Consider the following 18,498-nt stretch of genomic DNA (forward strand, 5'->3'; position numbering starts at 1 on the left):
CACACTTTGACTGTAGACAGAGCCAGCAGATCCAGCTGCCAATGGGGGGGGGGAAGAGGGATTGAGCAAGTTTATGCCCTGTTAAGTCTAAGGGCTAAGACTGGGAGGCCTTACTCCCTTTCTCTCTCTCTCTCTCTCTCTCTCTCTCTCTCTCTATCTCTCTCTTCGACAGCCTAATGAAGAGCAAATGTGGAATTCTGAAGGAAGGGTGCAGCCCGTGCTGGCTGTTGTTATCTAGCTGTCCATCTGCGCCCAGGGGCTGTGGAAAAAAAAAAAAAGAAGAAAAGAAAAGAAGAGCATTTACAGGGAACGCTCACCTCACCTCCATATTTCATGGCGGCACATTAAAGTGTCAACCGGGGGGGATAACAAGCCTTGAGGAAAGGCGGCTTCTGAAGAGAAGGGAGGGCAGAGAGCCAGCGAAAGGAGCAGAGAGGAGGGAATAGGGAAAGTTAAAGACCGCCACCAATTTCAGTGGTCAAAGTTGGAGCTTGTGGTTCAAGTTCACGTCAGGGGCCATGGCCTAATAAACTGCAGTTAAATGAACAGTGCATTATATATATATATATATATATATATATATATATTCTATACTTAAAATATGTAACGTGTAACAATGCAGAACTTGTGTGGTCTCATTAATATAAAGATGAACAATGTGCCAACAACAACAACCAACCAACAATAGCTTCTATAACCTAGTTAAAGCCACACCAAGCGCTCCCTCCATGGCTCTGTAGCTGCTCCACAGCTTCTCATCTAATGATTACAAACAATCTGCCCCGGGGACGACAGAGGGTTGTTTTCACGCCGGAGACAACGGGCTGCGAATAAACTCCCAAAGCTACTGGCCACCGGCTCTGTGCGAAGTCGTGATTCGATTTCCAAGTCACATCTACGCCACGCGAACAAGAGTTATAGAATTCTATAGACTTCTAGAGCTCACTGCTCCAGGCACCTTCCAGGACTCTTGGCCGGGGGGAGCAGGGGAGCCCCCATCCACCGCAACCATAACTCACAGGCGCTTTTGAGGGAGACCGCTCATCACAATCATAACGGCACAATAACGACAGCCAAGCGGACGAAAGGCGGCTTCCCAACGACCCGGGCTTGGCTCGGCGTTCAAATGCCACTTAAGAGCCATGGGAATGCCCCGCAAGTCCGACGACGACACTCCGCCGGGGGTCAGACAGCGATTACCAGTAACAGTTAGCTCACAACGTACAAGTATTAAAAGAAAAAAACCAAAAAACATGACCTATTGAGAGATGAACGCACACAGACTCACTCTTTCGGGGCGCGTCGGGGCAGCTCCGGTGCCGTGAGGGGGGCTCACACTGCGGCCGCGCCGCCGTGCCGCCCCTTTATAGACTCCGTCCCCCCCCCCCCCCCCCAGCGCGCCGGCGACGGACCAATCGGCTGCGGGCCCTGTATCCTAGCCCCGCCCCCTCCGCGCCGGGGACCCTCTCCTCCCATCAGGGGCCCCTCCGCGCCGGGGACCCTCTCCTCCCATCAGGAGCCCCTCCGCGCCGGGGACCCCTCCGCGCCGGGGACCCCTCCGCGCCGGGGACCCTCTCCTCCCATCAGGGGCCCCTCCGCGGCGTGGACCCTCTCCTCCCATCAGGGGCCCCTCCGCGCCGGGGACCCTCTCCTCCCATCAGGAGCCCCTCCGCGCCGGGGACCCTCTCCTCCCATCAGGGGCCCCTCCGCGGCGTGGACCCTCTCCTCCCATCAGGGGCCCCTCCGCGGCGTGGACCCTCTCCTCCCATCAGGAGCCCCTCCGCGCCGGGGACCCCTCCGCGCCGGGGACCCTCTCCTCCCATCAGGGGCCCCTCCGCGCCGGGGACCCCTCCGCGTGGAGGGGCGAGCGTCGACGGCGAGCGACTCCGCGTTTGGAGTCGCGGCTTCTGGTCGTTTTTCAAGCGCGTTCGTTCCGGATGTCGTGGTTGAATATGTCATACAGCCACTTATTACATAGCTAAGATAAAAAACAACGTCATTTAAAAGAACAAAAAGAACCACAATAATAATAATAATAATAATAATAATAACAATAATGATAATGATAATGATAATAATAATAACAATAAAAATGACGATGATAATGATAACGGCAATAATAATAATAATGATTCTAATAATGATGATAATAATAATGGTTATAATGATGATAATAATAATGATGATGACAATGATTATAATAATGATGATTAATAATGATGATAATAATAATAATGATGATGATAATAATGATGATGATTATAACAAATGATGAAAATGATGCTTATAATGATGATGATTAATAATAATGATAATAATAATAATAATAATGATGGTGATAATAATGATGATGATAATGATGATTATAGTAATGATGATGATATTAATAATGATGATTATAACAAATGATGAAGATGATGATTATAATGATGATGATTAATAATGATAATAATAATAATGATGATGATTATTATTAAAAATAATAATCATCATCATCTATTTCAGTGCTATTTCAATGAAAGACTGTTGTAAAATTAATTAGATTCCAATTTACACTCCATGTGTCCAGCGCAGCAGGCGTCTTCTGTCATAAATGACAGAAAACACTTGGGTTATTTTTTTGGAAGTGTTGCGCTGTGGTATTGCGCCACCGAGTGGCTAAAAGACAGTACAGGCCTTGTTAGACGACTATTTTCCACTTTCTTTTCTTTGTAGTGGTGGCCAAACTCTGCTACAGGGGGCCTGGATGTATGGGTATAGAAGTATCATCAATGTACTTATTATTCTGGAGATCTATGTCCAATGTAATGCCAAGGGCCAGGGTGCAGCCACAGCCTCTGCACCCTCAGGATTTACCCTGTTGCCTTTAAGCAAAATACTTAATATTCTAGAATCAAACCTGGAAATGTTGGCAAGATAACAAACAATCCTTTAATACAGCTGAATTATTAGTTAGGAAGTTATATGTCTCAACAAATAAATAAAAGGCATGGTATATTTAAATCTTAATCATTTATTCAGGAATGCTTTGAGCACAAAATATGACATTTAACATTGAATCTGGACTTGTTAGTTTCCTTGCATTTTACAAACATTAAGGACAAAAATAATGATTTTTTTATTTTTGTATAAAATATACACAAGTTCGACCGCGACTTTTTCATCTGAACGCACCTTTAAACAAATGCAATGCTGACACCATAGGACACAATTATATTGAAACCAATGTGATTTGGCAACGATGTTTGACAGCTGATTCTGATCCAGGAAGGAAAAACCTTGTTCCTTAAAAGTTATATACAGTTCCTTCTTCTGCATATCCAAAATAATAAATAAACAAATTAACCCTTGTGCTCTTGGAAGTTTGATTAGATCAAGGAATCTCTGACAGAATTGGCAATAGATGTACGGCTCCACGGTCTTCTTTCACCGAAAGACCATGCCAGCAATAATAACATGTTAGTTATGACCATGAATGCACTTCACCATGAGCACACATGGAGAATTCACTGTATCACAAAGGATCATTTCATCATGCACCGCGGATACACACTTTGGCAAGTGGAGTTTGGCAAGAGGGTGAGGGTCATAAAAAAAGGTGTTGAGGTTTGACACTGTTTGTACAAAGACATCAAAATAAAGGCACATTCGCAAGAGTTGGTTTTACAGACAAAGTATGGAAATAATCAAACAAAATCTGCATCGCTGGCAATATATGACGCCTGCTTTCAACACTCTCAGGTAGAGTGAGGGTAAATCCACGATGGAAATTGGTTCATTATTATGAGGATACCTAGACAAATAATAAAGTTATTCCCTAAATATGATGCAATGCCTCTTCTCTAAACTCATCACTGTCAAACCATACAATATAGTTATATATAATATATAATATATAATGTGGTTCCATATGACCATAGAATGTCATCATGTGCAACTGTCAGTTTATAAAAATACCTTATGCTCTGTAATGTTGATATTTGAGTTGATATTTTATTGGATGCCTTTCGAAACATATGGCAACTAGAAAATAAACATATAGCTGCAGGCAGACGTATGGGAAGCAATCTTAAATGTGTACCATAAGTATAACTTTATATATTCTATGATTGGTTTCGCGCACTCAATGGTTAATCCCTCTTTGTAGAATATTATATCACCAGCACTCAAAATGAATCCGTGGTCTAAGTACGTCAATCTAGGCTTTGCCCACATATTGCACATATCTCTCCCATGTAAATGTCCACATTATTTAAACGAGGTGTGTAAAATGCTGATGAGCGTTTATACGTTTTCAAAATTCTTAATATCAAAACTGACTTGGCAATTCAGTCTTAGGAAAACCCGTCAATTGTTCCAAACCTTCAATGCAATTAAAATCCCAAATGTCAGTATCAACTCATATCCTTACTTGACTATACAAGCTTAACCAAAAAATAGTGTGCGCTTCAAATGTTGAATTACTTGCAGTAGAGACTATACGTGGGTTTTTTTTGTTGTTTTTTTTGCTTGAAAGCTACGAGTTGCAAGTACACTCTCATTTTAATAAAAAAAAAAATACCACACAGAAAAACCTGTTCGCGAAAAAAAACGTGATATACGTGTTGTGTTTTATTTACATGCCAGGGCGCAGCGGGAGGAGCGTGGGACAGGGGAGAGGGCGAGGGAGCGACAAGCTGCACCGACGGCGTTTCAGTTTGTTCCAAGTTTGGCGATCAGCTCGTCGCAGATTTTCGTCAATTCCTCAATCTCCTGATTCTACGAGGGACGGAGAGAAAGGTTTATCCGGTATGAAAAAGGTAAAAAAACAAAACAAAAATAAAAAAAACAGTCGATGAATACATGTGGGTTCAAACGGGATCCGAAACGTGGGATTTCTGTGAGCCGTCCTACCTTTTGAAGTACAGCTCTTTCAAGTGACTCCACCTTCATCTGCTCCTTCCTCAGGCTGGCGCTCAGTGCGATGCTCTCAGCGTTGGCCTTGGTACGCACCTGGGCTATCTCCCCGTTGGCCCTGGGTGGAGGAGAAAGACAGAGAGAATGGGGCGGACATTCGGCGTCGGCCCACGCAAACGCAGGCCTCGGATGAGGATTCGGCCAAACGTCGTATCCAACGCGGTCCTTACTTGTCCAGCTTCTCCTCAGCGTGGATCTTCAGGGTGTGGTAGCGCTGCTCCTCCTGCTTGACGCGCACCAGGTATTCCTGGGCGCACTTCTTCAGCACCTCCTCGTTCTGAGGAGACACAAGCAGGGGGTGCCATCACTCGTCACTCGCCCGCTCCCCCGTCGCGGCGACGGGGCGGGGACGTCGTTTCCGTTCGGCTGCACTGACCTTCTTGAAGCCCTCCAGCACCGTCTTCATGCTCTCGTACCTCCTGAAGAGGTCCGAGAGGGAGCGCTCCACGGAGTTGAGGTCGGCCAGGGCCTGGTCCCGCTCTATGGTCAGCTGCCGGACGCTCTTGTTGCAGGAAAGGGTTTTCTGCTGCTGCTCGTCCTCTGCCGACGTCGAGGGGGAAGAAAAGGTCACATTTTGACAACAAAGTGGGGCCTCCCGAATGCAAACCAAAGAACAATCCTCTTGGGCTCCATTTCAACCGCAGATAGAATCTAAATACACTTTGCATTCACGCCACATTGTTATTTACGGTCATTTTAATTCATTATCGTACGGCAAAGTCACTGAAGATTATGTCTCCGATTTTGGGAGAGCTGTCCCAATCTTCAGTCTTCGTTCAAAGAACAGAGCAGGAAAAACACCACATCCAACTCACCGATCATCTGTGCGACGGTTTTCTCATATTCTGCAACTATTTTCCTGTCGGGAGGAAATGGAAATGAGCCAAGTCCTGCAAAGTGCCATTCGAGTGGCGATCCTGCGGTGAACAACGCCGCCGCTTCTCACCTCATCTCCATCACCTCCGCTCGGCACTCCTCGTACTTTCTCTTCCACTCGTTGGCCTCCATCTCTTTACAGATGATCTAATGAGGAGAAGGATAAAAAGGGTTTGTTGCAGAAAGAGCAACGGGGACGTAGAGTGACGAGTGAAGTGCTTGTTCGGCACCTCTTCTCTGATGAGCGTCAGCACGGCGGCCTTGTCCATCTCGCTCATGGCCACGCCCTCCCGGGTGGGGGTCCCTGCGTCATGGATCTCACCGGTCACCTTTGACGGCTGCACGATAGACACCTCCTCATTCTGTGCATAGAAAAAAAAAAAAAAGAAAATGTTTCAAAAACTAACTAACAACGCTTCTAGTACAGAGGCTCCTGCACCGCCGGGAGGGACAAAGATCCTCACGTGTTCGGTGAACTTACTGTGTCGTGTTTCAGACCCAACGTGTCCTTCTCATCCAGGTCTTCTGCTGTTTTAGACTCAGGGCCTACAGCGGGGAAAAAAAATTAGAGTAATTCATTATAGATCTATGGTTGGATATCAGTTACATTTTTTTTAGTGAGGAGAGAATGCAATTTCATTCTTTACTCCTCAAAATAAGAACATTGGGGAATCCCAAATACAGTTCCACCTTCAACCTGGAAAAGGGTTATGGCACTTACAGTATATGGGGCCTTTCATGAATCTTTTTACCATTCTCTACACTCATCAGCCACAACATTAAAACCACTGACAAGTGAAGTGAATAACATTGATCATCTGGTTCCAATGGCACCTGTCAAGGGCTGGGATATACCAGTCAGCAAGTCAACAGTCAGTTGTTGTAGTTGATCTGTCGGAAGCAGGAAAAATGGACAAGCGTAAGGATCTGAGTGACTTTGACAAGAGCCACATTGTGATGCTGGACGACTGGGTCAGAGCATCTCCACAACCACAGGTCTTGTGGGGTGTTCCTGGTATGCAGTGGTTACTACCTACCAAAAGTGCTCCAAGGAAGGACAACCGGTGAACCGGTGACAGGGTCATGGACGCCCAAGGCTCATTGATGTTCGTGGGGAGTGAAGTCTAGCTCTTCTGGTTCGACTCCACAGAAGAGCTACTGTAGCACAACTTGGTGAAAAAGTGAATGCTTCTATGATAGAAAGGTGTCACAACACACAGTGCATCACAGCTTGATGTGTATGGAGCCGTGTAGCCACAGAGCGACTCAGAGTGTCCAAGCCGACCCCTGTCCACCCCTGAAAGCTCCTACAATGGGTACATGAGCATCTGAACTGGACCATGGAGCAATGGAAGAAGGTGGCCTGGTCTGATGAATCATGTTTTCTTCTACATCATGTGGATGGGTGGGGTTAGGGTCCGATCTGACGGAGCATCTGTGGGATGTGCTGGAACAACAAGCCTGATCCAGGGGGGCCCTGCCTCACAACTTCCAGGACTTGAAGGATCTGCTGCGAACGTCTTGGTGCCAGATACCACAGGACACCTTCAGGTGTCTTGTGGAGTCCATGCCTCCACGGGTCACAGCTGTTTTGGCGTCACGAGGGGGAGTTTATATTAGTGTTATTAGTGGTGGTTTTAATGTTGTGGCTGATGGGCGTATGCCTGCACTTTGCTGGTTTACCCTCTTTCCAATAAATAACAAACATTTGTCTGAGCTTAGGTGTAAATAAACACAAACTTATAAATCTAGGTGATTTATTGAAAGGTAATCATAGCTTTTCGCATCAGATTATAAGAATATGAAGACAATGCTTCTAGGAAAAATCTGGTCAAACTCTCAATTATTAAGCAATCAATTACTTTGGCTGAAGCGTGCTGCTAACAAAATAAAACTCAGCAAAGAAGCGTGAACCTTTTTACCCGGGTCGGATGTTCCCTCAAGACTGTAACTTTGCACTGATGCATCCCACCACAATAACCCGATGAATGACAGCGCTAATTCAATCTCACTATGCACCACTGGAACCCAACTCCCCTGAGCAATATTTATAAAAGCCCCATTATCTGCCGTATCTCTTGTGGCTTACCGTCTGTAATACCGTCTAGAACAGCCACATCACTGACGGGCTGAATCTTGGCGAGTCTTTTACTGCATTCAGAGTCTCCTCTGTCCTCCTGGATGACCTGGATCTGGCCCATGATGCCCGTGGACGCCAGCTTCTCCTCGTCGGTCGCGTGGCGCACTCTGTGAGCGATATCTGGGGCCTGGACCACCACCACGTCCTCCTCCTGGAGACGGGTGACAAGGGATTCATTACTTCCATCGCCGCTATGACTAACTTAAGTGCTCACAATTTGACATTCTCATTTGCCATGTTCGCAGGCAACTTTCTTTGCTGAGTCATCAAGCGAGTCATCGATGTGCATCTGTATCACTCCAGCTCAGCAGAACTGAACACGCTGATGCTTCAGTCAGCTGGAGATTCGTAAGTGTGTGTGTGTGTGTGTGTGTGTATGTGTGTGTGTGTGTGTGTGTGTGTGTGTGTGTGTGTGTGTGTGTGCGCATGTGTGTGTGCCTGTGCAAATGAAGAGCTGAGGGAAAATGGGCAGAGAGCTGCTGAAGCATTGCAATGTTCCTGCGGAAGGGGGAACATTTTTATCAAATGATGCACGCACACGCACACGCACACACACACACACACACACACACACACACACACACACACACACACACACACACACACACACACACATTACCTGATTACAAACATCTAGGGCTGACGTTTGGTTGTCATATTTCTTCACTTTACAGGAGTTCCTGAAACAAACACACGGTGACATAAAATTTCTGAATAACAACTAAAAATGCCTTCAGTTATATTCTAATGGGGAGATGAGACAGGACAGCTCTCACCTCCGAGTGCCTAAGAGGCGGAATGGCTTAACATGCTCTCCGAACAGTTTGTTAATAAGCAACCCATGCAACCAAAAAGGAAAAGCATTGCACGGGACCCGGAGTGAAAAGGCAGAGAGAGAGAGAGAGAGAAAGGCGAGGGAATGAGTGCATCGATAGAGCGACAGAGAGTACTTACAACAGAAAACAGAGAAACTCGACTTGTTCAGAAGTCCTGAGCCCGACAGAGGAGGACCAAAGCAGAGGTTGATAGTGGCAGAAGAGAACAAAAGGAGGGAAGGATGGAGGATGGAAGGTGCAGGGTGAGGTAAGGGAAAAGGGACGAGGAGGATGGACGGACAGGGAAGAGACAAAGGAATGCCAGTGAGTGACTAGAGGTGCTGGCTCAGAGTGTTAGATGCTCAGCAGTAAGTCTTAAGTACTTGGGGGGGGGGGGGGGGGGGGGGGTCATAGACATGAGATGCCAGCAGGGACGTCCAAGCTGAGAACAGACCTACCGCTAACAAGATAAGCATTTTAAAGCCTGTTTATAACCTACTCACGAATCATATCACTGGCAAATATGCACTGTTAAATGTTGGGCATGCGTTGAAAGCAGGGTTTACTATGCATCTTAACACGTGTGGATATAGCACGAAAATAACCTTGGGACAAAAACACAGGCACGTTGTTTGTACTCCAAACAAACCTTTAAGAACTGAATGAGTCCTTTCCCCCAAAAATCGTGGGGCTAAATATTAGCTCTTCATTTATTTACACTACCTCAAGGAACGCTGAATGGATGGAAAGTTGAGAGCAGGTTTGTCAATTCACTCACGTGGTGGGCTGGTCCTTGCTTTTCTTAGGAGGTTGTCTCACTTTCTTCTCCTCCTTTGGCACTTTTTTCTGTTCCCCTCCATCCTTTACCTTGTTCTCAGGCTGAGGAGCGCTAGTGTCAACGGAGTCCTCGTTGCCAACAGCTTGGGAGGGAATGAAGGGGTCCACGGAGTCATCAAAGTTGTCCGGGTCAAAGCTGTAGGAGCCCTTGGGGAGAACAGGAGAGCTGCTCGCTTTGCTATTGCTACCGAATGGATTGAAGTCGGGGTCGTCCCACTGGGTGGGATCAAATTTATACGTTGCCTTGGGAATAGGAACATCATCCAGGTTCATAGGCGAAGACTCCACAGTCGTAGAAGTGCTGTCCACTGCTGGCACAGAGACCGGTTCTGGGAATGCTTGGGAGTCCGGCTCAGGTGCTGTAGGTTCTGGGGCTGGTTTACTGGCAGGCCCTGATGCTTTGGGTCTCTGCTTTTTGCCTGGGAGCTTACGGGGGGTCTTTTTCCCACCTAACTTCTTTGGAGGCGGCTTGCTGGTTTCCCCCTCGTCCAGACCAAACTCTAACTTCACGGGCTTTGTGTCTATTGATGACTCCATAACTTGGACCTCAGGTTGAAATGCAGCGCAATCCTCTGAGGGAGGTTGCGAGCCGCCCAGTGGCTCGAACCTGGGGAGAAACATGGGGCCGCATGGTGGAGGGGAATTCTGGATTTTCGATCCACCACTTACAAAGGGGTTAAAACTGTCATCCAGTTGATCGGGGTCAAAGTTGTAACTGCCCTTGGGGACAAAGAGTTCCTTTTCCTCTTCTTCCTGAACAGACTCCTTCTGTGGTACGTCTATCTTCAGGGACAAAGGCTTCGATTTGTGGGGTTTCGGGGATCGATCGGGCTCTGCCTGGCTGAGGAGGCTCTCGGTCAGTGATTCTGGATCGCCAGTGGGGTTCTCTTCAGGTGGCTGTGAAAGTGTGCTGGCCGCAGGCTCACTGGTCTGGGAGGAGGGTGTGTCCGGTTCTGTAGCTGGAGTCAGAACGGGGGCTGGAGCTGGGGCTGCGGCCTGTGACTGCTCTGGGGTCGGTGAAGAGGTTGGAGACCTACTTTTAGATAATGCAGGAACCTCCATGTCAATGGGCGAATCTGGATCCGGGCAGGGCACAGAGGACAAGGCGTTCGGAGGGTTCTCAGCTTGTTCTGCTGTTGGGGTACTGATGGTGACGTCCAGCGGGCCACCCAGCGGGACCACAGGCTCATCCTGACCCATGCTGTGTTCAATGGACACGTCGTCGGCGCCAGCAACACCAGTTACCAGCAGGTGCTCCTCCTGCTCCAAATCTAGGAAACAAAACCATCACACTAAGAAAGCGCCACAGTAACAAAACACAAAATCACAGTAACCGAGGAGCCATGAAGATCATTGTTGCCCTAAATAGACTGGCCAATCAAATCTAAACAAGACTTGAGGTGAAAGCTGGTTGGTTTTCTGAGGACATACTAATATCCTACCAGCTACTTCAAAAGCAATGGTTACCATGGTGAGGTGCATAGTTAAGGATCATACACATTTGATAAAAATAGTTAAATATATTTTTGTTTGGGTCAGTGCTGACGACAACAGGGACACAGACTGCTGTGATGTAATAACTAACAGGGCCCTGAGAGATATCAACATATTTCAGCATGTGTGTCATGCTCACAGTATCCATGAAATATTATGTTGCTAGGAGACTAGCGACTGTGTGATATATTTATATCCACATCAATACGCATGACCATGCAGCTCTGATTTAATTTTTCAAAATATTTACGTGCTTACACGCCTATATTTGAGTGTCTGAGTGAAGGCTTCAACAATACAATGGTTATTTTCTTTTGCCATTTCTGTATTATTTTCTCTTCCCAACCCCCCTCTTGCCATCCCTCCCCTTCTCCGCTCTGGGTGTGTAGTGTGTGTAGAAGAGTGTGTGTAGAAGAGTGAGCACAAAAGACAGCGTACATGCCTTGGTGGAGGTGAAACAGCCGAACAGATTGTCAGGAGCTATAACTGTGCTACAAGCAGGTACTGCGTGCCACATTATACTCATTTAAAGTCGCTGTAAAGCAACAATAAATATGTTCTGAGTTTGTCACACCACAGAACCACAGTGTTATTAACCACCCAGCCAAATTTGAATGATTAAAAATCTTGCAGATTAAAGATCGGCGAGTATATAAAATAAGGTTTCAAAATCGTGAAAAAAAAAAAGGCAGTTCTCTCTGCTCTGGGGACACTGGGGCATCACCAAAGGCGCTGAATCCACGCCCAATCGCGGGAGATGTGCAGCATCTCTCAAGTGTCAAATACAACCAGTCCAATACACACCCGGTGAGCGGGGCTCGGTTCCAGCTCCCGGTGCGCCCGGGGACAGCCCCCTTCAGGGCCCCGCTCTGTGGGCCCGCGTGGGAGGGCACAGAGCTGGGGGAACCACAACGCTCGGAACGGAACGGAAATGTAAATAAGGAGGCCGAGCTGTTATGTACATTCTGGCATCCAGGGAAGATGCATTTGCTGGACGAAGGCGCTATAGCTAGATAAACTAGCGTAGGCTGAAGTAACTCGTCGCAATTGAGCGAGAGAATCCACTGACGAACGCCTTCCTCTATTATATAGTGCTCGGGGAGGGGCCATACCAGGTAGGAACGCGTTACATCATGAGTACCTGATTTTGGCCCGCCCAAAAAAATCTGGACCACAAAAAACAGTTAAGCAGTTAACTCCACAGTTCAGTACGACAGTACATAGTTCACAGTCTGATTTATTTTAACCTTGTTATCTCTGTTCCATTTCATGCTTGTTTTTGTTTTTTTGGTGCTTACAATATAAAATAAAAAGACATTAGATAAATGCATCATGGATTAAAATATTCAAATCAAATAATCATTTCATTTACAAGAAAACGACTTGACATCAAATTGAATAATATGTTAATTTAATGATTAACAGTCAATTCAATGATCACATTTCAAATCAGTGTTTCATTGTTTGAATTGAATTGATAGTTATTTTTTTTTTTAAAGCACAATCATTACACAATCAGTGCAAAGCAGCATTATCCATTATCCAACATCATTGATCCAGTACTGGGCTTTCAGGTGGAAAGCCGATTTAATACAGAGCTGTTGAAACAATATTTAGAAGTTTTCTCTCTGTTGTATAGCCTGCCACTGATTTAGTAATGGAGACTTTGGATACGCGTGGCAAACAAAACTATCGGCGCGTTTATATTAGTAGAGCTTTCTAGAGGCACTTGAACGACCCTCTGCCAGGAATAGGCCCTACTCACTGACACGGAGCCAGAGTAAGTTTCCACAGCTGCAGAAAATATGCTTTGTGGTTGTGATGAAAGTTAACAACTCTCTACTCACTCCTCATCATCTGACTTCTCAAATGCAGATATTTCTGGGTTTCCCTCCCGCAACCACACACCAGTATTGGGCAATAACCCGTTACGGTAATAATATAAATTTTCCAAGTAACGAGTAGTGTAACGAATTACTAATAACATCTTAGTAATATTACAGTTAAACCCCCAGTTGGGCTCATTGGGTTTATCTGCTGTGCGTCATGACAAAAACATCACGTGACCTGATCACGCCCACTGCCAGGAAAGCTGCTCATACGGCCCCGCCCTAAGCAAAGTTGCAAATCAGCGGCAGAACTGCTTTACGGCAATATTTTACGTCACGTGCTTTGCGTTATCTGCATGTGGGAGCGAGTGTAAGTGTAAACAAACATGGATGGAGGGAACGTGACGCTTCGGGAACTTACTCACTGGATGGATCCGTGCCGCCACTACATATTCCCATTCCACTACATAGAACAGTGTTTCTCAAAGGGGGGTAGTCGTACCGATATGGGTACTTTGGGGTACTGCAGTGGGTACTCCGAAAATGTAAAAAAACAAATGTATTAAAAAATATTGGTTGTAGATAATGTTTAAAAAAAACACATACGACGCAACATCATCAATGTTAATTTTCTTATTTTTTTCTCCCAATGCCAGTGAAGAGGGTGCTCAGCTGAAAAAGTATCTTGGACGGGGTACAGTACTAAAAGTTTGAGAACCACGGATGAACATGTAGAAGACACAGGTAGTATCAGTAGGTGAAGCCTTGGCTGAACTTAGCAGCGATTACCCCGACATTCACACAGGCATTCACAGGCAAAGTCTTAATTTTGAGGAGAAAGGACACAATTAGCAATTTTGAGGAGTATAACATAAATATAATATAATGAGTAGTGTAACGAATAACTGCACTTTTTTATAGTAACGAGCTCAACAAACACACACACACACACACACACACACACACACACACACAACAGAGTCTTTTTACAGCGTCTGCATTCATACAACCTCTGCATCAGAGTTTCCTATTTACATCACATACAACCATAATACTGCTTTCAAGGCTCCTAAAAGAAATTGAGCTCTAGGAATGGGGGTCTGCCTGGTAACAACATGTTCATACGATCTTCCCCCTCAGACCTCTTCCCCCAAACAATGCCAGGGGGCCGAAGCTTTTGTCCGACCTGTTGAATTCCAGAGCAAAGGCCATTCCCACAGTGTTCCCGAGGCCCCTCCTCCCAACGTGTCACATCACAGTGACACTGGTGACTCCCTCATCACGGCCACAACCTGAGGGACTCCCAGCGCAGTACACATGCCAGCAAACTGGTCAAGCGTCTTTTGAATTTGAATTCACTGCTGCTCTGGTGTGAGGGAGCTCGGCTGGTTCGCTTGTTTTTTGAGTTATCGATTTGTGATCCCGTTGTACACCGACTTAGTGGCGATGGAAGCATTACATACAGATATTCGTTGGGGAATAAAAAGATAGAACCAGTAAAATAAGTTGAATAGGCGCGTGTGTATGTCTCCACTTCCACCGCTTTGGTGAAGCTCATGTGTCACCAGCACAATCAAGACGTTGTAGCGGAATCCATTAGTTCAATGGAAACTGATCAAATAAGATACCTGGAGAACTGTGTCAAGACATTATTTCATGACAATAAAACATTTAAATGTGGTGATCCATGCGAGAACATCTTGTACGAGCTCCCCAACGGTGTCCCTGCAGCTGGGAGGTATCTGGTGTCTGGCCCGAGGGCAACGCAGCCCGGGATACAAGTATCCACCTCTTCTGGGATGTCATCATCATGCGCGCGCACACACACACACACATGCACATTATGCCATTCAAGATGTACCCAGCGGGCCCAGACACAGACTAGTCGCTGTGGTAACTTGACGGTGGCGAGCTTTTCTCAGCCGTATTTGCATTTCGGAAACGCCGCCTCTGCCCTGGGTCTGTCTGTCCTCCGCTCTCCCTGCTCTGCCTTTGTTTGCCGTGCTCACCTGCTTTGCCTGCATGTGTGTTGTTGTTGTCCAGCTCTCCCAGGGACGGCAGAGGAGCGTGGACTGGAGTCGCTGCTTCAGGGGTCTCAAAATGGCCTTCTGAGTCAGAGCTGTGTGGGAGAGAGAGACCGAGAGAGAGAGAGAGATGAACATAGAGTGAAGGAGAAGGTGTGGTGGAAAGAGAGCAAGAGATGGAGAGAGAAGGAAAGGAAATGGGGGGGTTTACTGTACTATTTCCTCTGAGTTTCAAGGCACGGTGCGGCAGACTGCAGCACAGGGACCAAAAAGCGGTTCTAGTTCAGGGTTCAGTTGGGTTTGACATGAAGCAACACACTGATTCACAGTCTTGATGAAAGGTCGTCGAAAAAAAAAAAAAAAAAGACAGAATACGTACGACACTGCTAAAACGCTTAAATGAACAGTGCCCAAAAAACGGATAACGTGAAATGTAGGTGGAGATTTCTTCTGCCTGTTGACACGACCCATCATGATAGCTTGTTGATAAGGAGTGATTCTGTGAGCAGCGCTTAATGACTCGGCACTGAGTTCCCCGGTGTTTGTGTTCCAGTCCATACTTGCGTTAAGCTGATAAACAAACCCAACTCCCACTACTGACGCCCTTCTACAAGACAATGTTATCAAAAGCACACAGCGGACACACACACAAAGTTTGTGTGTGTGTGTGTGTGTGTGTGTGTGTGTGTGTGTCTCTTTCTATCTGCGTGCATTATGATGATTAAATCATTGATCTAATTTGCACCTGCCCTTGGTGCTGCTCTGCGTGTTGTCTATCTGAAGCCACAGAAAGAAGGAAGTCAGATAGCAGAACAAAGAAAAAAAAAAAAGGAGCACATTCTACCTCACCAGATTCAAGCTACACAGACAGAAACACACCAGGAAATACTTCATTTTCCCTAAACTAAAGCAAACCTAAGTGAGATTCAAACACTGCAGAACAGGGGTGCATCGCATTGTAAGTGATGCTTTTTCCCTGCAGTGAATGACTCTCTGTGGATAACAAACTGTCAAGGCTGTGGCTTTCATTATTGCAGTTGTTAAATCTCCAAAAGCCCAAGACGTTCTTGATTCCACAAAACCACGAGTGAAGAAGCACACACACACACACACACACACACACACACACACACACACGTACACACACGTACACACACGTACACACACACACAGTGTGAATCTCGCTGTCAGTCTTTCCGAGGCCAAGCTGTTGGCAAAACACTCGCCTGCAGCCTTGGGATCTCTCGTCCTCTTCTTCCGTCCTCGCTCCCTGCTCTCCTTCCTCCCTTCCCTCCTCGTCCCCTTCCTCTCCTTCCCCTCCTCGCACCGCCGTCCACGTCCATTTGGCCCACGACACAGGTGACAGCCAAGACATGTCTACGTTCCCGCGCCGCCGACCGTCCTACAGGTGCGCCTCGCTGCCGTGGTCCGTGGCCCTGGGTTGTTGTTCCTCTTCCCTCGCTGCTGTGCTCTCCCCAAAAATGTCCAGCATCTCAAGAGCGCTCACATCTTCACGCGGCGGCTTTCTTCGCAGCCCCGCTTTCCCCTTCCCAGCCAGCAGCTTCACACCAGGGTGTCCTTCCGGAGATGAGAAAGGCTTCAGCTGCTCGCTTTCTCTCTTGTGTGTATATCCCCTTTCCTTTCCAGTCACGCGACCCCTCGCACTGCCTCCCTGGCAGAGCACAACGCCACAGCTCTGATCAGCTGGCTTCCAAAAAGGCTGCTCTCACTCTCTCTCCTCCTGCGTCCTCCCCCCCCACCCAAATCTCCACCCCGGGACCGGCCCACTGGGAGCCTGGGACCGCGGGTGAGGCAGGAAGCTCGTCTCTCAGAAACGGGGCTTCGGCGGAGCCACCACTGGCACTCGCAGCCCCCGCGGTTAGAGAATGGTATCTCCCTGCCGAGGCAGCTCTTCCACTCAGCGGCAGAAGGAGGGAAAGAGAAAACAAACGTTGAAGAATCAGGAGGAGGAGTAGCGAGGCAGAACTGGTGGGGCTCCACGTTTTACTGCCCAGAAGGGAGACATTAGGAATGCGAGGCCAGAGCTTAACCCCTTGCTTCCCCCCGGGCTGTTTGACTGTTTTCATCTCATTCCCCGGCAGCCGTGCAGAACCAGAGGAACTGGTTCTGTTTCATAGCCCCAAGAGATCCACTCTGCTAGAGCTATGTCTTCCAGTCCATCCAGGCTGATACCAAGAGTGTTGACATCACCTCAAATACACAAACAACCCCCAAAAGGAGTGTATAAACCAGCAAAGCATCTAATTCAATAGTTGTTAAATAGTAAAGGAATTTAGAAAAATTTTCCTCCATAAAGTCATAAAACCTCCTTGATATTATGATATCCAAATTCTTATCAACCCTTTCTCCTCAAAATATTAGTTACTTATATTGCCACAGACATTAGATAATAATTCATGTAAAAATGAGAGAACCCTGACGTAAAGTTCTAATTCTTGTGCGTTAGGGAACACAACCATGACATGATAATGTAGGTTCTGTATTATACTTCAGAAATAGTACCTCAAGATGCACTTGCAAAACGCCCTTTAATTTCCCATCGATAAAGAGGTGCACATGTTCTCCAGAGCTGAGAGTTTCCACAGTCTAGACCAGGAAAAGAGGGTGGAGGCTCCGTTCCGTCCACTTATTTTCAACGTCTGGGTCCGCTGGAGCTCAGGTTGGAGGGAGGATGAGGGGAATCCCTGCGCACTTTGATCATGTGCTGCTCGTAGTTAAGATGTAATAAAAGGAAGACGATCACCGGAGCGTACGGATCAGTCCAATTCCCTTTAATGTGGTGCTGACAGATGTTCCAGCTAAAGCCTATTTTTTCCCTTTTCCAGAAATGTGCAAACTCAAAGGAATCTGCCTCGCCTGCTTTTGATCGCATTGAGGAACATTTGAATGCATCAGGAGATAAGTCTCACAATGGAAGATTGGTTTTGCCTCTCTAGTCGCTCTGAACGAGGCCAGGGAACCAGCGACGGGAAACCGGCTTTATTACCATTCATTAACACAATTGTACAAAGTATGGTCATGAGCAGAGAAACATATGCGAATAAAACTTAATGACGGCCTTTTGTCGCACACCAACAACATTGCAGCCACCACACAACACTAAATACTCAAAATCTTTGAGGGATTTCTAATGGACGCCTTTTGGGTTGGCATCGTGGCCTTTTTTTCCATGGCTCCGCTGTTGATTGAAGAAAGAAGAATCTGCAGGTTACATAACCACTGTCATCAAAGATTCCTAGTGCTTCTACGCAGCTTTATAGTGTTAGCATTTTCCACAAGCCAGAGAACACGCCTTGTTCTCATAATAATCCTTTGCGCTTTAAATGAACTTAATGGCAGTGATAGTTGTAGAGGGAAGCCTTTGTGGCCGTTTGACCATTTGTCTTAGGTCTGTTCTAAAAAGTGCATGAGCAGAGACAAGCAGGTAGAACAAGGGAGGTTTTGTGGCGACCTAGTGAGTGAGTGTGTGTGTGTGTGTGTGTGTTTACACGCTGTGTGTTTTCTTT

General features: G+C 46.7%; 1 protein-coding gene across 1 annotated transcript; it reads right to left on the minus strand.

The window, feature by feature from the left end:
- Positions 1-2,993: 2,993 nt before the first annotated feature.
- On the minus strand, positions 2,994-16,747 carry tacc1 (transforming, acidic coiled-coil containing protein 1). The gene is made up of 13 exons (XM_080000317.1): positions 16,198-16,747; positions 14,957-15,066; positions 9,566-10,895; positions 8,592-8,652; positions 7,922-8,123; positions 6,314-6,378; positions 6,063-6,194; positions 5,903-5,979; positions 5,772-5,815; positions 5,333-5,496; positions 5,127-5,233; positions 4,894-5,014; positions 2,994-4,758 (listed from the first exon to the last, which is right to left on the minus strand). The coding sequence occupies exons 1-13, from the start codon at positions 16,344-16,346 to the stop codon at positions 4,693-4,695; spliced, it is 2,628 nt and encodes an 875-aa protein (XP_079856443.1). The 5' UTR covers positions 16,347-16,747; the 3' UTR covers positions 2,994-4,692.
- Positions 16,748-18,498: the final 1,751 nt, after the last annotated feature.

Source organism: Zeus faber (genome assembly GCF_960531495.2).
Source record: "Zeus faber genome assembly, chromosome: 5".
NCBI classification, from domain to species: domain Eukaryota; kingdom Metazoa; phylum Chordata; class Actinopteri; order Zeiformes; family Zeidae; genus Zeus; species Zeus faber.